Raw genomic sequence first — 23,241 nt, 5'->3', positions numbered from 1 at the left:
ACCGAACAAGGTCATTGGCCCTGTCCAATCTCTGGAGCCTTGCCTGCATTTCCCATGCATTCAGTCCAGACTTCTCTGGATCATGTAAACGGCTTCAGGCACATATATTGACACAACATCCCCTTCTAATGAGGGGAGAATACTGCATTTCTTATACTTCAGACAACCATCTCAGCATCTAGCAGTGTTAGCAAGCATTACAGTAGGACATGTGAACATATGTTTACAGAAGTACAGTCAAGCTGCAGGTAATGAATATCTGTGCCATCCATGTGCCCTCACAATGTCATTTTCTTTGTTACCTACCACTATGACTAGTCCTAACCTGACACGTACTGCTGATGTGCAGATGATCTGATGATTGATACTTCCTGATGACTGATACCATGGTGGTCTTGACATCAGGAGGGCCCTAGCCCAGGTACAGGCACACTCTTCTTGGCCCCAGCTGCTGGCAATAAAGACAGCAGCAGAGACATGATACCTCCAGGGTGTCTGCAATTCTAACCCAAGACAGGACTGCCTGTCAGACAGGGATCATAGAATCCCTACAGTGTGGAAGCAGGCTATTCAGCTCACAACAACCCTCCATCGAGCATCCCGCCCAGACCACCTCCCCAACCTTTCCTTGTAACTCTGCATTTCCCATGGCTTACCCACATGGCCTGCACACCCCAGGCCACAATGGGCAATTTAGCACTGCCAATCCACTTAAACTGTACATCTTTGCAGGAAATCAGAGCACCCAGAGGAAACCCCTGCAGTCACAGGGAGAAGGTGCTAACTCCACACAGACAGTCACCTGAGGATAGAATCGAACCTGGGTCCCTGGCACTATGAGGCAGCAGTGTTAACCACTGAGCCACCATACCACCCAGAGTACGTTGCTTCCTCATCCTGTGGGTGCCTGTTGGGACTCATAGGGAGTGAGATTGAGATGTGTCATCCAGTTTTCACCTTGCTGATGATACTGGGTACCTATAGCGATAATGATGATGATGAATCAAGCAGCCACTGAGCAATTGCTGGATTTGGGTCTTCACAGAACCTTCTGTGGTCCCCAGTGTGTGCACTGGCTCTCCAATGAACATCATGACTTACTGCCAATCTGTTACTTTTCGCCCATACCCTAAACATTACTTCTGCACAAATATTTATCCAAAGCCTTCTTGAATGCCTCAATTGACTCTGCCTCCACCACATTTTCAGACAGTGCTTCCCAGACATGAACTGCTTGTGTGAAACTGTGTTTCTTTCACATCGTCTTCGCTAAATTTGGAAATCTATGCCTTGTTCGCCTTCATCCTTTTACACACTTCTCCTTATGTATTCTATCCAGAACTCTTACAATTTTCAAAACTGCTAACAGATCTCATTTAGCTTTCTCCTCTCCAAGGGAAGCAGTCCCAACTCTCTCCAATCTATCCTTACTCGTGACGTTTCTCAGCCCTGGAACTATCCTTGCCGATCTTTTCTGCACTTTGTCCAGTGTATTCACATTTTTCCCATAAGATGGCACCAGCACTGGACACAATATTCCAGCTGAGGTCTAACAAAGTGTCTTGTTTAAGTTCAACATAACATTTTTGTTGTTCTCCTTTGTGTCCCTATTAACACATTCCAGGATGTTTTCTCCTTCCGCCTTGCCCCCTTCAATGATCTGTACGCATGTACACCCAGCACCTGCACCAGCTTCTGCACCCCCTTTAGAATTATAAACTCTAGTTCTTATTGCCTTTTCATGTTAATCCTACCAAAAATGCAACATCTCACACTTCTCTGGATTGAATCTCATCTGCCACCTCTCCGGCCAATCCAACAATTTATCTATGTCCTTTTAAGGTTTGCACCACCCTCTTCACAGCTTGCAGTGTCTTCAAGTTTCATATCATCTACAAACTTTGAAACAGTTCCCTGCAGGCCAAGATCTAGATCATTTATGAACATTAGGAAAACCTAGTGTCCCACTGCCCACCCCTGGGGAACTCTGTTACAAACCTTCATCCAGGTTGGAAAATATCCATTGTCCACTGCTTTGTTTCCTATCACACAGCTAATTTTGTATCCACATTGCTACTGTCTTTTTTGTTCCATGAGCTATAACTGTCCTCACAAGTCTGTCGTGTGGCACTGTATCAAATGCCTTTTGAAAGTCCACATATACCATATCAACAGCATTTACCTCATCAACCCTCTGTGTAACTGCTTCAAATAACCCGAAGTTAGTCAAACACAATTCCCATTTATGAATCCATGCTGGTCTTTCCTAATCAATCCACCCTCTCCCACATGACTATGGATTCTAAGACAAGCATCCCCATCACAGATATACTATTCTCTGACAAGAACGTCCTCTTTATCTATGTCTTAACTCAACAAGCCTTGACTCTAGTCCTAATGCTTGTTATTGCACTTATTTCCCAACCTCCTGTTGTCCCTTGGCTATTTGTAATAACAATATTGATTTGTTATTAGTGTATTCTAATATGAAGGCTGATTCAAAGTCTTAGTCGTCACCTTTGCAATTTCCTGGTTGCCCAATATTATTTCTCCAGCCTAGTTCTCTAAGGAGCCTATGTTAGGTTTGGCCACTTCCTTCCTTTTTATAGACAAAAGTAGCTCTTGCTGTCTGTCTTGATATTAATTGCAAGTTTACCTTCAATATTTAGTTTTTCCCTCATAGTTATTTTTTGTTATCTTTTGTTGGTCTTTAAAATTTCCTAATCCTCTATCTTCACCAATAATCTTTGCCACGTTGTTAACTTTCCTTGCAATTTGATGCTTAGCTTCCTGGTTATCCCCTTCCAAATATCCTTCTTTCTCATTGGGATGTATCTTCGTGTAAGTCATGAACTATCTTTTAAAATGTCTGCTATTCTTCCTCAACTGTCTTTGCTGATAAATTCCTTTCACAGTCCACTCCAGCAAGTTCTGCTCTCATTTCTTTGTAATTACCTAAATTTCCTCCTCTCAAATAGAATGGTAAATTCTCCCATGATATAATCACTGTTTCCTACGAGTTGTTTTATTCTGGCATAATTTATTAAACCTGACTCACTACACATCACCGATCCAAAATAGTGTGATCCCTGGTTGCATTCACAAAATATCGTTCTTGGAAACTATCCTGAATACATTCTGAGTTCTTCCCTGTGGCTACTTCTGTTAATCTGACCATCCAAATTTACATGAAGGTGAAGGTCACCCATGCTTTACTCTCTGCCCTACGGTATAGCTACTGTTAGGGGATGGGGAGAGAGCGAGAGAGAGAGAGAAAGGGGAATGAGAGAGAAAGAGAGAGACAGAGACAGAGATAGAGAACGAGAGAGAGGGAGAAGGGGGGACAGAGTGAGAGAGAGAGATAGAGGGAGACACAGAGAGAGAGCAAGAGGGGTAGAGAGAGATTGAAAGAGAGGAGGTAGAGACAGAGAGAAAGAGAGAGAGTGAGTAAGAGGGCGAGACAGAGAGAAAGACAGAGGGAGAAAGGGGGGTGAGATAGAAAGGGAGAGACAGACAGAGAGAAAGAGAGTGAATGAGAGAGAGAGAGAGAGAGAGAGAGAGAGAGAGAGAGTGTGAGTGAGAGGAAAGTGGCGACAGAGGGAGAAGGTGAAGGAGAGACAGCATCTTTACACCCATTAATTAAGTGGCTCTGAGTCACCATGACAAAGCTTGGAAGGACTCTGGGTTCCATCGTCCTACCAGACGAGATGGATGTAGTTCTTAGGGATAAAGGAATTGATGAATACATGGAGAAACAAGAACAGTGGACTGAAGTGGATGATCAGCCATGATCATATTGAATGGTGGTGCAAGCTCAAAAGGTCAAATGGCCTACTCCTGCTCGTATTTTCCTAAGTCCTCTTTTCCTTTTTCTTTCTTACCTCCAAATATATAGATTCTACATCTTTGGATTCAAGATCATTTCTTGCAATTGTACTGATTCCATCAGGAAAGCTGCTCCATTCTTTCTTTCCTGCTATCCTTTTGAAAAGTCACATACCCCTGAATATTTCACTTCCACCTTTCATCTCCTTGTGACCACATCTTTGCAATGACTGTAAGATGATTTTTCAACTTCAAAGTGGGCCCACAAGCATCAAGGCCACCCCTGTTGCAAAAAGAGCAGATTGAGTATATACATATGAATTGGCAGCCCAAGATGGCACATTATACAAAGGAAATAAAATCATTGTTCCAAATAATGGGAGGAAAGATGCTACAGTGCATCATCTAAATCACCAAGTGATTGAGTAAAGTCTGAAGGGGGCAGGTATCAGTCAGATACCTTATGGACAAGTAAGTGACACTTGGATGGGCACGTGGAAGATAGTACAATGAAGGGTATGTAGGTTAACCTGATCTTAGAGTAGGATAGAAGTCCAGCACAACATTGAGGGCTGAAGGACCTCTATTATGCTGTACTGTTCTATGTTCTGTGTGATGTGCTTCACTGACCGAATATGATCAATGAAATCCAGGGCAGCAACAGAGCTGGTAATGGATACCTTGCTAAACTGAGATGGCAGTGAAAGTTGTCAAAGGAATCAAAAAGAAATGAGTAAATCCAGCATTGTCATAAATAATGCAATCCTCAAGTGGAAAAACACTTACTGAAAGTAGTTCAGTACAATGACTAACTGAGGCCTGATTAGCTTAGTTGGCTGGATGGCTGGTTTGTGATGCTAACAGCTTGGGTTCAATTCCTGCACCAGCTGAAGTCACCATGAAGGACTCTGCTTCTCAATCTCTCCGCTCACCTAAGGCATGGTGATCCTTAGGTTAAACCACCACCTGTCATCTCTGTCTAATAAGAGAGCAGTCATATGGTTTGCCCTGGTAATATCATGATCCATCCAAACTACCGAGAGCAAAAAGCTACTGAAGTTAGTTGTAGTAATAGGTGTGAGTGATAAAATCGAGGTGAAACAGCAGCAAATCCAATTTTATTTTCACAGAATGGCCAAACCATTGTCACGCTGAGCATTAAGAAACCATTCAAGGTACAAGTCATCTGTGCTGTCAAAAAGAACCAGCCCAGTGACAACTCGGGAGCTGCATTAAGTAGTCGCCACCTTGATTGTAATTCATGGAGAAGAATGATCAGGGAATGCCATCACAATCACAGAGACATAGACATAATTGGAGAAGCTGTTCATCAACCGCTGGGAGCGGACGACGACGATAACTCATCACCTCCACATTCCACAGACCAACCATCTGACACACAGGTGTACAATAACCCAGAAATGGAAATGGACCAATAACAGGTAACAAAGGACGACATTTGAATAACACACTTGGGGAAAACAAAATCACCCTGATAAACTGCCAGTGACTATGCACCATTCAGAGCCTATTATAATTTAAGTACTATATTTCCAATACTCATGCAAAGTCAGGCAAGAAGAATAGACTGCAAATACATGAGGACAGTTGGACACTTAGCAGATAACCTAACTATCTCAAAATGTAAAGGGTAAGGCATGAATATTTTTTTCTGTTTCTGTTTTTTGAGAAAAGGTGTTTGGAATAAAATGCAATATTGTACTATTCTGTTTCCTGGTTTGTCATTACTGACTGTGTGGAGTTTGAACGTTCTCCCCGTGTCTGCGTGGGTTTCGTCCAGGTGATCCGGTTTCCTCCCACATTCCAAATATGTGTGGGTCAGGTGAATTGGCCATGCTAAATTGCCCGTAGTGTTAGGTAAGGGGTAAATGTAGGGGTATGGGTGGGTTGCGCTTCGGCGGGTCAGTGTGGACTTGTTGGGCTGAAGGGCCTGTTTCCAAACTGTAAGTAATCTAATCTAATCTAATCTAATTATTAAGTAACTCTTACCATGAGACATAGATGGGGGCATCTATTTTGTGGCTGGTTTCAATAAGTCACAGTCCAGGTTAGAATGTGAGAGACAGAGAGAGGGAGACAGTGGGGTTATACAGGAAAGCATATGAATTTGAGGGGTAGCAAGAAAGGCAAGGAGAGGTAAAGTGGAGAGAGAGGAGGAAGGGGTGAGGAGAGAGGACTAGGTAGACGGGTTCAAGGAGAAAAGTGGTAGGACTTGGAACAGGGAGAGTAAGAAGGATAGAGGAAGAAGGAGAGAGAGTTAGGGAGAGAGAAGAGGGCAAGGAAAATGGAGAGAGGGAGAGGGGGTGGGGAGAGAGGCAGAGACAGGCAGGGAGAGAGGGATTGAGTGATAGAAAAATGAGAGTTTAAGAGGGGGAGGTTGAATAGAGGCAAAAAAGGAGGAGGGGTGGAGGGAGGGAGAAGAGAAACGAGGTTAGAGAGGGGTAAGGGGGAGGGAGAAAGAGGTAGGGAGCCAGAGAGAGAGGGGGAGTGGGAGAGAGGGAAAGATAGGGAGGGAGGGTAAAAGGATTGGAAATCCTTGCAATTCTCAGAATGACATACGTTGCCTCAGGGCCCCAGCCGGGTATCTGCCGGATGGGTTTGTCATAGCAACCAGAGCTGGCAATGAGAAGCTGCGGGACCAATGAGAAGAGAGAGTTCCGCAGCATCAGCACCAATGATACAGGAGCAGGCTACAGCATTGCAGCAAACTCAGGCAGGGAGAGGGGAGAGGGGAGAGGGGGGGAAGAGAAGGACAAGGAGCATCCATCCTCCATCCAGCAGCGCTCCTGTCCCCTGCTATCCCCTGCAGCCGGAGTGGCCAGAGAGCTGCGGCCGGACAGGGAGCCCCGGCACTGCAGCAGCATGGACCGTCTGCTCCGGCTGCTGCTCGGCTTCATCGCCGTGTTCCCCCTCCAGAGCCGAGCAGCGCCCAAGGTGGTGAACATCGGCGCGGTGCTGAGCACCAAGAAGACGGAGAACATCTTCAGGGAGGCGGTGGCGCAGGCCAACCGGAAACACGGAACCTACAAAATCCAACTCAATGCCACGGCGGTCACTCACAAACCCAACGCTATCCAGATGGCCCTGGCAGTGTGTGAAGACCTGATCAGCAGTCAGGTAAAGGTGGCAGTCTGCTTTCGCTGTTGACTATCACTAACCAGAGTGTTAACTAGGACTGAGCATTCTGTATCAACCTTATACTCACCTTGAGTACTGAACAGTCATATTTACTAGTCTTGACGAATGATTGGAAGCACTATTCAGTACGAAAACCAGCATCATTTACTGGTTTACTAGCATAATTTACTAGTTTACTAGCATGATTTACTAGAATTGGTCGTTAACCAGCAGCATTTACTGGCACTGAAATTTAAATCAGTTACCATTTACTCATGCCAGCTATTAAACAGCACAATTTGCCAGTTGGTGGTGTTAGCTGTACTAATTACCAATTGGTACCATTTACTAACAGTGAGCACTAACTAGAAACGTTTACTTGTACTCTGGCAGCACTTACTGGCACTGAGTAACAATCAGAAATACTTACTCCAGTCGTCCATTAGCAATTTGTCAGCGTGGACACTGATGAATTTGACATGACCGGATTCAGGGGATTACATGTTTGAGGAGAGATGTTGGAAGGGTGTGGGTCAGCAGCGAAGGAGAAAGATAATGCACTGGAGGAAAAAGCAATTCATTTAAATATGAGGAGTTAAAAACAAATTAAATGTAAAGAATTGGGAGCAAGAGACCCCAAATGGAATTGGGGTGACAAGAGAGGGTGAGTCAGGGAATGGGGCAGCTGAGTTATGGATAAGGAGGAATTTGTGGGAATATTGGAAAAATCAATGTTAAGGTGGGTTACAAAACATTGATAATGACAGAATGTGGCAAAGTGATTAAGGTAGAGACAGAAGGTGTGTGATGTGAAATTAGGTTAAAAGTTCTTGCTGATGCATGGGATGGACAAACTATGGGGGAGGGGAATTGCAAAGCAGGAATAGTCTTCTTCACTATCGATTTATTTAACTTTGTGAAGGTCACTATCAGGTAAGTATTGACATTAAACCATTGAAGGGGCCATTAGGATAAGACCAAAAGTCATGTCGAACAAGTAAAGGTGCAGTTTAAAGGAGCATCGAGAGGGAGTCAGGCAGAAAGGTTTTGGAAGGGAATTCCAGAGGCTGTCATCTTGTAACTGAAAACACATCAGCAGCAATGATGGATGAAAAGAATGGGGACACACTGATCTTCATCTTCACTGCATTGCCAATTTCCACCCTTACCTCAGCTTCTCTGTCTCTGAAAGTCTCAGCATTGTGTCCAGAATTAGATGAGCATAAGTATATTACAGAAGGAGAGAGTTAGGTAAAGGCCAGTCTATGCACAATATAAAATTGAAAAATCAATATATTGCTTATTGTAAGTGTGATGGCACCGATGCAATAGCCAGGCAGCTTTGGAAATGATGTTGCAGTTGAGGGGAGGGTGAGTGCTCAGAGTAGAAGCAAGAGGCTGGTGTGGTGAGACTCTGATGGGACACTGTCAAGTCTGATTGCTACTGAGTTAGCACAAAGAACATTATCCCCATTCTAGCTTGCAAAGCTTAGGATACCTTTGAGCCATACCTTAAAGCTGCAATACTCACTCATATTTCTTTTCTTTTTTATATTGACATTTTCTTGATAATGTTTGCTCTTTTATGATAATCGTCTTGTGTGCCAGGGAGCTGAAAGACTGGACTCTGCTCTCTGAGGAACCCTTCCTGTTCTGGGTACCTCTCTGGAGAAGTGTCTGGTACCTCACTGCTCCCTGTGGCTGAGAGCGGCTATTGAATTGGAAGCAGCCAGAGTCCACCCACACTCTACTGCGTGGAGGATGAATGCTCCCTGCAGCCAGACATATATTGCTAAGCCTCTTACTAACTACTGAACCTCCGCAGGCTTGCTGCTGGATGTTGTAAAGGTTTTTGGGGGAGAGCAGAGTACAGGGGCTCTTCCGGCATTTCACCCATGAAGAGCATTCACCAGATTAAAAGGAAGAGACAGAATATCCATCATCACTTCAGACTGTTCCAAACATTTTACAGCCAATATAGAATCATTGAGGCATAGTCACGGTGTAGGAACTGAAGCAGCCAAATTTGTGCACAGCAAACTCCCACAAAGATCAATGTCATATGTCATGTTTGAGGGATGGTGGCTAAGGGACATTTATTGGTCAGGATACCTGAGACATGGGATCTTCTGCATCAATCTGAGATGGAAGACGGGATGTTGACTTAGCATCACATTTGAAGGACAGCAGTTTGGACAATTGAGCACTGCTCTACTCCCCAAGATTTCATGCTCACTTCCCCAGAATTAGGCTCCTTACCCAGATATGTAACAGCTTCCCATTGTGAAGATCAATAGGAGACAGAGACTCTTGCATTTCCATAGGTTTTGATTTGCACCCTGGGATATGGTCATCACCAGGAATTCCAACATTTGTTGCCCATCCTAATCACCGCTGAACTGAGTGATTTCCTCAGCTATTCCAGACAGTTAACACATTGCTATGGGTCTGGACTCATTTATAGGTCAGACTGGGTGAGGATGGTAGATTTCCTTTTTTCAAAGACATTAGTGATCCAGATGGGTTGGTACAATAATTGTTGATAGTTGTCATGGTCACCATGACTGAACTCAGCTTCCCGATTTGTTAAATGAACTCAAATTCCACCAGCTGCCTTGATGCAATTTGAAACCATGTCCTCATGGCTTCAGAGCGTTCCACTGGATGCCATTACCAATTTCCAACCATTCCCTATTCTCCCTTCCTCCACCTTGCAAAACCTCAAAATGTCCCAAAGCACGTTACAGCCACTGAAGTACATTGGAGAGGTAGCCAAAAGAACACCATATGACTATCATGTGACCACCACAGAACCAAAGAAATAGTAGCTGAATTAGGCCACTCAGGTGATCTATCCTGCTCCACCATTCGATTGTGGCTCAACCCCGTTCTTCTGTCTTCTCCCTAAAACTTTTTATCTTCTTATTAACCAATAACCTATCTATCTCTGTCTTAAATACACTCGATGACTTGCCTTCCACAGCTCACTGCGGCTATGAGTTGCACAGATTACCCATTCCCCCTTATCTCATGTTTTATGTGGCTGTTCTTTCATTCTGAGTCTGTGCCCTTGGGTCCTAGACTCTTCTCATAGTGGAAACATTTTCTCCACGTCCATTCAATTCAGGTCTTTCAGTTAACTATAAGTTAACTGATTCCTCCTCATCCTTTTAAACTCCAACAAGTACAGATCCAGATCTTCAACTTCTTTTCATATGACAAGCCCTTCATTCCCAGGATCATTCTTGCAAACTGCCTCTGGACCCCCCCTAAGGTCAGCACATCCTTCCTTATATATGGGTCCGGAACTACTGACAATATTCCAAATGCAGTGTGACCAGAGTCTTATACAGCCTCAGCAATACATTTCTGCTCTTGTGTTCTAGCCCTGTTGAAATGAATGGTAACACTGCACACTTGCCTTCCTAACTGCCAATTGAACTTGCATGTTAACCTTAAGAGAATCCCAAACTCGGAGCCCTAAGATCCTTTGCTTCAAATTTCTGAAGCCTTTCCCCATTTAGATAATAGTCTATGTCTCTATTCTTTCTACCAAAGTGCACAATCTCACACTACCCCACATTGTATTCCATCTGTCACTTCTTTGCCCACTCTCCTGACCATCCAAATCCTTCTACAGCTTCTCTACTTCCTCAGCATTACCTGTCCCTCCATCTATCTTTGTATCACACTGAGCAACAAGCCCTCGGTTACTTTGTTTAGGTCATTGATGTATAATGTGAATAGTTGTGACTGTTCCAACACTGACCCAGAGCTGCCATCCTGAAAAAGACCCTTTTATCTGCACTCTCTGCCTTCTGCCAGAGACCATAATCCATTCCAATACCAAGCCTCTCATACCATGGGGATCTTATCTTATTTAGCAGCCCCTTGTCAAAGCCTTTTAGAAATCCATATTAGATTACTTACAGTGTGGAAACAGGCCCTTCAGCCCAACAAGTTCACACTGACCCGCCAAAGTGCAACCCACCCATTCCCCTAACACTACGGGCAATTTAGCATGGCCAATTCACCTAACCTGCACATCTTTGGACTGTGGGAGGAAACCGGAGCACCCGGAGGAAACCCACGCAGACACGGGGAGAACGTCAGTCAGTCGCCTGAGTCGGGAATTGAACCCGGGTCTCTGGCGCTGTGAGGCAGCAGTGCTAACCACTGTACCACCGTGCCACCCCATATAGGTCACCTCCACTGCTGCCCTTTGTCTAGCTTGTGCGTTACCTCCTCAAAGAATTCTAACAGCTTTGTCAGGCATGATCTCCCCTTACAAAGCTATGCTGACTCAGTAGTAGTTTACTATGTACTTCCAATTGCTCGCAATCCCATTGTGTTTTAGGAAAATATTGAATCATCCGTTGGCAGCTTATTGGATGGTTTTGCTGCAGAGTGTGTGCTGTGATGGCTGCATAAAAATCATTGTGGCTGATTTTAAACGCAAGGTGTTTCTCTTTGTCTCTTTGTTAAATGTGTTTAATTTATGCCTGCAGTATGGTAGCCCTTGGCAGAAGACAAGAAGGAAAAGGAGGCTTGTTATTTTCTGGGACATCTTCAGTTTTTCTATAAATAATGATCATGCAGCACTGCCATTGGAAGGTGGCAGGAGCTAGTTAGTCTCAGCGTGTGTTTGAGGAGACGTGATAGGCTCAGCCCACAGACTCCATTACAGATAAGAAATACAAGATCTTTTTACAGCTTTCAGGAAACAGAGACAATTTGGCACCAGTTCGGGGCAGTGTTGAATAAACTCTGCCTTTTTTGACCTCCATGCCAGACATATTACAGTAGCTTGGAACTATGCATACCTAGTTCCATGGCTTAAAGCAGATCTGATTGCCTCAGTTTAATTTTATATTTGCAAATTGTATGAAGCTATTTCTGGATTCTGCAGTATATTCAGATCTGCTCATGCTCTGAAATATTAAGTAAATGCTTTTCTAGGGGATCTAATGGTGTAGTGGTACTGTCTTTGGATGATGGGGGATTGGGGAGAAGGGGTGAGGATGGCATGGTGACTCACTGATTAGCACTGTTGCCTCACAGTGACAGGGACGGTGAACAGGCTGGGGCTGTTTTCCTTGGAGCGTCGGAGGCTGAGGGGTGACCTTATCGAGGTTTACAAAATCATGAGGGACATGATAGGATAAATAGACAAAGTCTTTTCCCTGAGTTAGGGGAATCCAGAACTAGAGGGCATAGGTTTAGGGTGAGAGGGGAAAGATATAAAAGAGACCTAAGGGGCAACTTTTTTACGCAGAGGGTGGTATGCGTATGGAATGAGCTGCCAGAGGAAGTGATGGAGGCTGGTGCAATTACAACATTTAAAAGGCATTTGGATGGATATATGAATAGGAAGGGTTTGGAGGGATATGGGTCGGTTGCTGGCAGGTGGGACTAGATCGGGTTGGGATATTTGGTTAGCATGGATGGGTTGGACCGAAGAGTCTGTTTCCATGCTGTACATCTCTATGACTCTATGACTGTATGACCTGGGTTCGATTCCATCCTAGGGCAACTGTGTGGAGTTTGCACGTTCTCCCTGTGTTTGCGTGGGTTTCCTCTGGGTGCTCTGGTTTCCTCCCACAGTCCAAAGATGTGCAGGCTAGGCGGATTGTCTATGGGAAATGCAGGGTTACAGGGATAGGGGAGGAGGTGATGCTGGGTGGGATGCTCCACAGAGGGTCAGTGTGGAATCGATGGGCCAAAAAGCCTGCTTCCACATTGTAGGGATTCAATGATTCAGTAATAGAGTGCCCCAGACCTAAGTCCTGGGCACATTGGTTTGAACCACACATTGGCAGTTCATGAAATTTAAATTTAATTAAAAATCTAGAATAAAAAAAACTAGCCAATGGCAACCATGTAACTGCATTCAATTGTTGTAAAAAAATCATTTTGCTCTCTGTAGGATGGAAATCTGCTGTCCCTACCCAGTCTGGCCTACATGTGACTGCAGACACATAGCAGTGTGCCTGACTCTTAGGCCAACGAGTGAGAGGAAAATAAATTCTGACCAAGTTCAAATTCAATAAGGGAATAAAAAGAATTTCTTCAGGAAGACGTTAACTGACACTGAGTGAGCCTTCTGATGTGCTGTACTGAAGTGTAATTGTGCATGTTTTACAGACCACACAGATTGAATAACATCATATACTGATGTCGACACCTATCTGCATCGTATACCATCATGTGTACATAGATAGGTACAACAACTAACAAACATACACACATAGGATCCCTTCTCTGATCCCTTGTTGGCAGTGATGCTGAATCCTGCAATGACTATTTTTTTCTTTGTGTTGTCATGTCCATGTCGCTGAAATGCAAAGAGCACTGTAGAATCTGAAACACTGGAAATATTCTGGAAATCCCACCCAACATTTTTCTCAGGTTTCAATTTGGTTTTTTCACAAAAACACACACTTGCCATTTCTCTTTTCAGATTCTGAATAGTTGTTTCTGAATTTGTTTCCTGAACTTCCCCTTCCCACTGAAGCCAAGCGTGCGTTATTGGGAAAGTCTTCTTTAGGTTATGGAGCCAAAACAGAGATATTTGCAACAAGTGTCCCCGAAATAGCAGTGGAGGTACCAGCAGGTCAGATTTAATGACTGTACATTTTCTTCAGAGAGCAGATTCTGGGCAGGATCAGCTTAATTTCCTAAAGTTAGGTTCCTGGAACACTTAATTTGGAGGAGCGCTGCTTGTGTAGAGGGCTGACCTCTCACAAGTTGATAAAAGTATTTGTGTGAGTATTGCAGCTTCGCAAGTCTCACAGATCGGGCTCCTCCTTTGTCAGTAATTGCTACCTTTTGTTGATAGTATTATTGACCTAATGGGCCTCTTGAGTGTATCAACCTTCTGATATTAAATGCTCCTTAAACCAAATTATATTATAAGCAATTTTACTGCAATATTCCAAACCTCAGAAATCTGAGTCATTTCATGAGGACGTAACTGCGTGCTGCTGATACAGTGCAGACCTCTCAGTCCAGATTCATTTATCTGTCGCTGCCACATAATGGAAAAAGTCAAGCCCAAACAGAAATCATTTTGGCTCATAGGAAATTGCCCTCACCACAGCACAACCCAACCCTCAACACCCGATCCCATCATGGCCCATCCCCCAATCCCCTAATTCTGTCACAGTCCATGACCCCATCACAGCCCAACCACCTGACTCTATCACAAACCATCCCCTGACCCCCAACCCCATCATGGCACATCCCCTGATCCCTGACTCCATCATGGATCATCTCCCAACACTGACCCCATCGCAGTCCCTTCCCCAACCCTGACCCCATCACAGCCCATGACCTCACCCCATCACAACCCATCCCCTGACCTTCTGATCCCTGAACTCATCACAGCCCATCCCCTGACCTCCTGATTTGATCACAGCCCATTCCCCCAACCCCCTGACCCCATTACAGCCCATCCCCTGACTCCCTGACCCCCTGACCCCATCACAGCCTATCCCCGGCCCCCCCGAACTGATCACAGCCCATCCCCTGACCCCCTGATCTGATCACAGCCCATCCCCAACCCCCCGACCCCATCACAGCCTATCACCTGACCCCCTGATCTGATCACAGCGCATCCCCCGCCCCCTGACCCCATCACAGCCCATCCCCTGGATCCCCTGACCCCATCACGGGCAGCACGGTGGCACAGTGGTTAGCACTGCTGCCTCACAGCGCCAGGGACCTGGGTTCAATTCCCACCTCAGGCGACTGACTGTGTGGAGTTTGCACGTTCTCCCCGTGTCTGCGTGGGTTTCCTCCGGGTGCTCCGGTTTCCTCCCACAGTCCAAAGATGTGCGGGTCAGGTGAATTGGCCATGCTAAATTGCCCATAGTGTTAGGTAAGGGGTATATGTAGGGGTAGGGGTATGGGTGGGTTGCGCTTCGGCGGGTCGGTGTGGACTTGATGGGCCGAAGGGCCTGTTTCCACACTGTAAGTAATCTAATCTAATCTAATCACAGCCTATATCTTGAGACCTTGACTTCCCTAATCTTTGTAGAGGTCTACAGTGCAGAAAACACCCGATCCAGTCCATTGAGTCTGCACCAGTCAAAAACAAGCACCTAATTATTTGAATCCTGTTGTCTCGCACTTGGCCCAAAGCCTCATCTGCATGGTCCAGACTCTTGTCACTTGCTGTTCAAAAAAATTTCCTCACATTCCCTCTAAAATTTGCCCAATATTCTAAAACACTCATCACAGCCCATGCCTCTGTTATTGAGGGGTGGTTAGCTCAGTTGGCTAGATGGCTGTTTTAAGTGCTGGGAGGTGGAAGTTGCACAGGTTCAGTTCCCACAGCAGCTGGGGTTACCATGAAGGGGTCTCCTTCTCAACCTATCCAATCACATGAAGCATGTGACCTTCAAGTTAATCCACCACCAATTGTTTGTCTCTAATAAGAGAGCAGACCAATGGGCCAGTGATGGCACTACCTTTACTCTCTTTTATTTTCTATTTCTTAGAAGAAGGCACAAAAACAATACCAAAATTAGTGGGGAACTGAGTGATGATTGATAGTGAGGAACTCAAAAGTAGAAGCCTACCAAACAGCTGGAACTGATGCCTACATTCCAGGGTAATAAAACAATGCTGAAAATGTGTTGAAAATGTGTTAAAATACCTTTTATCTTAGCCTGCTGGACACACTTTCCTCATTCCTGATGAAGGGCTTATGCCCGAAACTTCGTATTTCCTGCTCCTTGGATGCTGCCTGACCTGCTGCGCTTTGCCAGCAACACATTTTCAGCTCTAATCTCTAGCATCTGCAGACCTCACTTTCTCCTCCTAATAAAACAATGGGCAAACTGAGACACTGAGCACAGGGTCTGATCTTGTAACATTTTCCAGATTCTGAACTGGAAGATTGGAAGTTAGCAAATGTAACGCTGTTCCTGAAAAAAAGTGGGGAAAGGGATGTAGGGAATGATGGATCAATCAGGCTGATATCAGTCATTGAGAGTATGTTGGAATTCATTATTGATTAAATGTTAGCAATGTATTTTGAAAATCATAACATGCACAGCAGACATAACTTTGTTTTATGAAAGGGAAATAGAGTTTGGCCAATCTGCTTCCGTTTTTGACGATTCCTTTATTCAAAAAGAGAAGGCAGCAGAAAGCAGGAAGCTACAGGCCAGTTAGCTGAACATCTGTCAGAGAGAAAATGTTGGAAGTTATTATTAAAGACATTAAAACAGGGCACTTGGATATGTTCAAGGTGATAAGGCAGAGTCTGAATGATTTTGTCAAAGGGAAGTCATGGTTAACTAATTTATTGGAGTTTAAAGAACATAAGATATTGGAGCATAATTAGGCCATTCTGCCCATCAAAATTGCTCCACCATTCTATCATGGCTGATACATTTCTCAAGGAGTTGCAGGTCCCGGGCCTCCTCCACTGCCAAACTGTTATCACCTGAAGCCTGGAGGAGGAACGCTTCACATTCTGCCTTTGAACCTCACAACCACATGGGATAAATGGAGGCTTCCTCATTTCCCCTTCCCCCACACTATCCCAGTCCCAAGCCTCCAACTCCGGACTTGTCCACCACTGCCCCCTCTGATCTATCACTTTCTCCCTTACCCCATCTACTTATCACTTTCCCAGCTACCTCCCCCCAAACCCCACCCCCCACTTCAATTTCTCTCTCAGCCCTGACCCACAAGCCTCATTCCTGATGAAGGGCTTATGACCAAAACGTCAATTCTCCTGCTCCTCAGATGCTACCTGACCTGCTGTGCTTTTTCAGCACCACCTCTCGACTCTGATCTCCAGCATCTGCAGTCCCCACTTTCTCCTAATACGTTTTCCAACCCCATTCACCTGCCTTCTCCCCGTAACCATTGATCTCCATACCAGTCAAAAACCTATCTAAGCTTGATTTAAATACATTCAATGGCTTGGTCTCCACAGCCCTCTGCAGAAGAGAGTTTCACAGATTCACCACCTTCTGGATGAAGAAATTGCTTCCCATCTCAGTTCTAAAGGGTTGCCCTTCCACTCTGAAGCTGTGCCTTTTGGGTTCTAGTCTCTCCTACTGGTGGAAACATCTTCTCCATGTCCACTCTCGCCAGGCCTCTCAGTATTCTGTAAGTTCCAATCAGATCCTCCGTCATCCTCCATCAAATACACACCCAGAGTTCTCAACCACTTCTCATATTACAAGCCCTTAATCCTTAGGATTATCCTTGTAAACCTTCTCTGGGCCCCCTTCAGTGCCAGCACATCCTTTTTCACATACAGGGCCCAAAAATGTTGACAATCTTCCAAATGTCTCCTTGCAGAGCGCTTCAGACAACATCTCTGGTTTACCCGCACCAATTAACCCCACCGCCCTGCGTCCAAACATTTCAACTCCCCCTCCCACGCTGCCTAGGACATGCAGGACTTCAGCCTCCTCCACCTCCGCTCCCTCACCACCCGATGCCTGGAGGAAGAACACCTCGTCTTCTGCCTCAGGACCCTTCAACCCACAGCATCAATGTGGATTTCACCAGTTTCCTCATTTCTCCTCACCCCACCACACCCATCTTACCCCACTTCCAACTTTCCAGCTCAGCACCATCCTCATCACCTGTCCCATCTTCCTTCCCACCTATCCACTTCACCCTCCCCTCTGACCTATCACCTTTACCCCATCTCCATCCACCTATCGCACTCTCAGCTACCTTCCCCTCATCCCCCCACCCCTCTCCCATTTTTCTCTCAACCCCCAAGGTTCCCAGCCTCATTCCTGATGAAGGACTTTTGCCTGAAACATTGATTTTCCTGCTCCTCGGATGCTGCCTGACCTGCTGTGCTTTTCTAGCACCACTCTAATCTTGACTCCAGTATTCCAAATGTGGTCTCACCAGAGCGTTATACAGCCTCAACAGTGCATCTCTCTTCTAGCCCTCTTGAAATGAATGCTTACATTACAATTGCCATCCTCACCTCCAAATGAACCAGCTTGTTAACCTTAAGAGAATCCTGAACCAGGACTCCTAAGCCTCTTTGTGCTTCAGATTTTTGAAGCTATTCCCCCATTTAAAACATAGTCTGTACGTCTATTCTTCTGATCAAAGTGTATAATGTCACACTTCCTGATACTGTATTCCATCTGCCTCTTCTTTGCTCACCCTCTCAGCCTCTCCAAGTTCCTCAACACTACCTGTCCCTCACTGAGCTTTTTGAAGAAGGAATTTGTTGAGCAGGTGAAGGGAACCAGTGGATGTGTGTGCTTAGGTTTCCAGAAGGTATTTGATAATGTGCCACATTAAAGTTTATTATGGAAAATAAAAGCTGTTAGTGTTGGTGGTAATGAATTGGCTCCAGAACAGAAAACCAAACATAGGGGTGGCACAGTGGTTAGCACTGCTGCCTCATAGCACCAGAGACCTGGGTTCAATTCCCAACTCAGGCGACTGACTGTGTGGAGTTTACACATTCTCCCCGTGTCTGTGTGACTTTGCTCTGGTTTCCTCCCACAGTCCAAAGATGTGCACTAAATTGCCTGTAGTGTTAAGTGAAGAGGGGAATGGGGCTACCACACTGCAGGCATAAATTAAACACATGAGACAAACAGAAACACCTTGCGTTTAAAATCAGCCACAATGATTTTTATGCAGCCATCACAGCACACACTCTGCAGCAAAACCATCCAATAAGCTGCCAACGGATGATTCAATATTTTCCTAAAACACAATGGGATTGCGAGTAATTGGAAGTACATAGTAAACTACTACTGAGTCAGCATAGCTTTGTAAGGGGAGATCATGCCTGACAAAGCTGTTAGAATTCTTTGAGGAGGTAACGCACAAGCTAGACAAAGGGCAGCAGTGGAGGTTATGAAAATAGGACATTATGTTTTATTGTAATAAAAGTTGGATGTAATAATAAGGATGTTATTTTTCAGTTACGCAGGGCATTGGTGAGACCACATCTAAAGTACCGTGTACAGTACTGCTCAGCAATATATTTTAGAGAAAAATGTTAATGCATTGGAAGCAGTTCAGATAATGTTTACCAGAATACTATCTAGAATGAGTGGTTTACCTTCTGAAGGAAAGCTAGACAGTCTAGGCCGATATCCTCAGGAGTTTAGAAAAGTTAGAGGTGACTTAATTGAAAGATATCAGATCCTGAGGGGCCTGATTGGCTGGATGCCTAACGGATGGGAGAATCTAGAACTAGGGGTTAGAGTATCAAAGATGGTGTCACCCACTCAAGATAGAGATGGGAGGCATTTTTTTTCTCAGAAGGTTGTGAGTTTTCAAATTTTAAAATTTCAAAAGACAAAAATCAATAGATTCTTGATTACCAAGGAGATGAAAGATTATCGGCGGTCTACAGAAATGTAGAATTGAGGTTAAAATCAGATCAGGCACCATCTTGCTGAATAACGGAACAGGGTCAAAGGGCTGGGCGACCTACTGTTGTTACTTATTTGCCTGAAGTCACTGAACAGAGGCTGGTGTCCTGTCACCAAGTTACCCTTTATTTACTCGTGCACAGTACACTGGCCGTGGCCAGTCAGCTCAGAGTCAGTCCTCAAGTGAGGAGGTTCCAATCTCGTGGTTATATTTTTTAGTTTTTTTAGTGAAGGGGAGGGCAGGGATTAAATCAAAATAGAGTTGGAGGGGGAAATAATGCACTCCACTCCCTACGGTGCCCACCTCTTCCTGAACAACTCCAGGGTGTTGGTGGACACCACGTACTCCTTCTCTAACGTAAATCTCCTGGGTTTTTTTTCTTTTTCTTTTTTTTCTCTTTTGTTTCTTTTCTTTTTACCCTCATAGTACTTATTTTTTTCCCCAGCACCCATGTTGTGTGTGTGCAGGTGTGAGACACAGTGAAAGACACAAGGTGCATGAATCTTTATTCAGTTTCCACCACCAGGAAGAAAGGAAAACACCCGGGTAGTCAGTGACAAGCAGTGCCCTTCACATCAAAGGGCAATGCTGTGTGATCAAACAGTGGAGGGGAGGGCAGGGACTAAATCAAAATAGAGATGGAGGGGGAAATGATGCACTCCACTCCCTGCGGCACCCACCTCTCCCTGAACAACTCCAGGGTGTTGGTGGAGACCACGTGCTCCTTCTCCAAGACACCTGGGCTCTAACGTAAATCTCTTGCTTATATGGTGAGCCAAGGCTTTCTTGATTGTCCCAGGTTAACAACCCAAATCAAGAGCCTCATAGTTAACGAGGTTCACCCTGTTCCAATCACTACACTTCCTTACATCAAAGATAACCACCAAACCTTCCTCCTCTATCTGAGCATGCTTGCATTCAGCATCAGTCAAAGTCCAGGAAGATTACGCTATTGGGCATTCCTGTCCTTGTGGCCACTGGTGAGCCAACAGTACCCCAATACCGTACGGGCATGTCAGCACTATTTCACGCTTCGGATCATAGTGGGCCAACACCTTAGATAGCGATAGCTGCTTTTTCACTTTCCTAAAAGCTGCTTCTTGGCTTTGTAACCATTTCCAAGGCTGACCCTTTTGCAATAGCAGGTATACGGGTGCCATGATGAGGCCAGGTTACATGTGAATTCATCAACCCAAGGAAAGCTCAGGTACAGATGTGAGAGTGATCAAAGCTCTTTTGATCGCTGTCACTTTCTCTTCAAATGAATGTGACCTGGTTTTGTCTATTCTGTCACCCAAGTAAGCCACTTTGGCGCATGGAACACAATCGTTCCATTCTAAGGCGTACATCCGCCGGGGGGAAATCCTTAAGCACTACATCCAGGTTCTCCAAGTGATCTTTATTGGTCTTCCCTGTTATTAGTATGTCATTCAGATAAATGGCAACATTGGTTAGCCCTTGTAAAATGTTCTCCAGGATCCACTGAAAAGGAGTACAGGCTGATGATACCCTGAATGGCAGTCTATATTGATATAAACTATTATGGGTTATAATTGTAGCTTACTTCTGGGATCCTCATGTAGTCGCAGGTTCAGGTAGACGTGGCTCATGTCCAGCTTCGTCATGGACAGCCCCTCCACCAACTTTCTGTACAATCCTCAATGCAAGGGATCGGGTATTTACCCAGCTGTGGGAAGTGGTTTATAATTTGCTTAAAATCCCCATAGTTACATGGTTATTCCCACAGACCAAACGGTCTCTCAGTATCTCATTCAGGGTTAACCCAAAATCACATGCATCAGCCAATCACTGTAACCTCGACAAAAATCCCAGTATGGATTCCACTGGGTCTCTAAATGCTGAATAGAACCCAATAGCGTCTCAGGATTAGAGGAGGTTTGGGATCGTAATATTCCTTAACCAACTCTTGGAAGGTTTTAGTGTCTGGTGCCTCTGGAAAGTTAAGCCCCTTACAACCGAAAATGCAGGTCCACACCCAGTCAGAAGGATTACTCATTGCTTTTCATCTGACCCAGAAGAAGTATCACACTCCTCCCACATACTTCGACAGCAGGGTCAATTGAGAGTCAAGATTCCCAAGTAGAGGCATGATGCCAGAAATTCATACCCCAACTCCATGATAACTGTTGCAAGCGAATGTTCTTCAGGCCCATCCTGTTTTCTCCTACCATCACTGAAATCACTGCACAGCGGCTGGTGTCCCGTCACCAAGTCACCCGTTATTTACTAGTGCATAGTACACTGGCTGTGGTCAGTCAGCTCAGACCAGTCCTCAACTGAGGAAATTGTAATCTCTTGGTTATTTTTTTGTTTCTTTTTTTATCCCCTATTGCCATACAACAGTAGTGCTCAGCACTCATGTTTATGTGTGGGTAGGTGCAAGGTATGGTGAAAAACACCAAGTGAAAATAATTTTTATTAACATTTCCACCACCAGAAAAGACACCCGTGCGGCCAATAAACCCGTGGTAAGCAAAGCCTAGAGTGAGCATTGCTTCTCCTGGTTAATTGTTTTTTCCTCTGGTTATGTACATATTTTTTCCTTACGCCCACCCTACCGCCTAACTGTGTAGTGCTTCTTCTGGTTTTTTTTTTCTTTTCTTTTTTTTATCTGGCTATATTGGTCAGCAAAGGCTTTCCTGATTTGTCCAGGTTAACAACCGCAATCAAAAATCTCATAGTTAATAAAGTCCGCCTGGCTCCAATCACTATGTAAGACATTCACCTATAATTTAGCTGGGTAGATAAAGGTGGACTAATGAATGTAATATATTTGGATTTCCAAAAAAAAAATTCGGTAAGGTGGTGCACATGTAGTCATTGCACAAGAGAGAGACTCATAAAGTTAGGAGTAAAACTTTGACATGCCTTAAAGATTAGATCATGTCAACGAAGCAGAGATTAGAATAAGTGAGACAGCTCTGGGTTGACAGACTATTACTATTTATTCGGGTGAAAAATGAGGTCTGCAGGTGCTGGAGATCACAGCTGAAAATGTGTTGCTGGTTAAAGCACAGCAGGTTAGGCAGCATCCAAGGAACAGGAAATTCGACGTTTCCAGCATAAGCCCTCCTGATGAAGGGCTTATGCCCGAAACGTCGAATTTCCTATTCCTTGGATGCTGCCTAACCTGCTGTGCTTTAACCAGCAACACATTTTCAGCTATTACTATTTATTATCTATATTAATGACTAAGATGGCAAGACTGAATATATTGCATCTGGGTTTGCTGATGGTACGAATCTTATTGGGAATGTAACCCATGAGGAGGATATAGAGAGTGAAGAAGAACACAGGCAGGTCACGTAGATAGGATGGAGATAGCAGGCAAAGTAGAATGGGGAAAGTATATACTTATTAACTTTAGCAGGAACAATATAAAAGCACGGTGGCACAGTGGGCGGCACGGTGGCACAGTGGGCGGCACGGTGGCACAGTGGGCGGCACGGTGGCACAGTGGGCGGCACTGCTGCCTCACAGCGCCTGAGACCTGGGTTCAATTCCCGACTCAGGCGACTGACTGTGTGGAGTTTGCACGTTCTCCCCGTGTCTGCGTGGGTTTCCTCCGGGTGCTCCAGTTTCCTCCCACAGTCCAAAGATGTGTGGGTCAGGTGAATTGGCCATGCTAAATTGCCCATAGTGTTAGTTAAGGGGTAAATGTAGGGGTATGGGTGGGTTGCGCTTCGGCGGGTCGGTGTGGACTTGTTGGGCCGAAGGGCCTGTTTCCACACTGTAAGTCTAATCTAATCTAAATTATGACAAACTGAAATTTGCTGTTTTGGGAGATCTGGGTGTCCTTGGACTATAAAAAGCAGTAGGAATGAAAAACGTGGATCTGATCCAGTAGGTTGTGGGATTGCTTAATTC

At 44.9% G+C, this 23,241-nt stretch overlaps 1 protein-coding gene across 1 annotated transcript in view; it reads left to right on the top strand.

Moving 5' to 3' along the window:
* The first annotated feature begins 6,468 nt into the window (after positions 1 to 6,468).
* The window catches only part of LOC132825635 (glutamate receptor ionotropic, NMDA 1), a 169,227-nt gene continuing 152,454 nt past the window's right edge, over positions 6,469 to 23,241 (top strand). The window contains exon 1 of the mRNA XM_060841004.1: positions 6,469 to 6,963. Within this exon, the coding sequence (XP_060696987.1) occupies positions 6,469 to 6,963 (495 nt within the window). The remainder of the gene's footprint in view (positions 6,964 to 23,241) is intronic.

Source organism: Hemiscyllium ocellatum, chromosome 21, assembly GCF_020745735.1.
Source record: "Hemiscyllium ocellatum isolate sHemOce1 chromosome 21, sHemOce1.pat.X.cur, whole genome shotgun sequence".
Classification (NCBI taxonomy): Eukaryota; Metazoa; Chordata; class Chondrichthyes; order Orectolobiformes; family Hemiscylliidae; genus Hemiscyllium; species Hemiscyllium ocellatum.
This window is presented reverse-complemented; position numbering and strand designations above follow the sequence as displayed.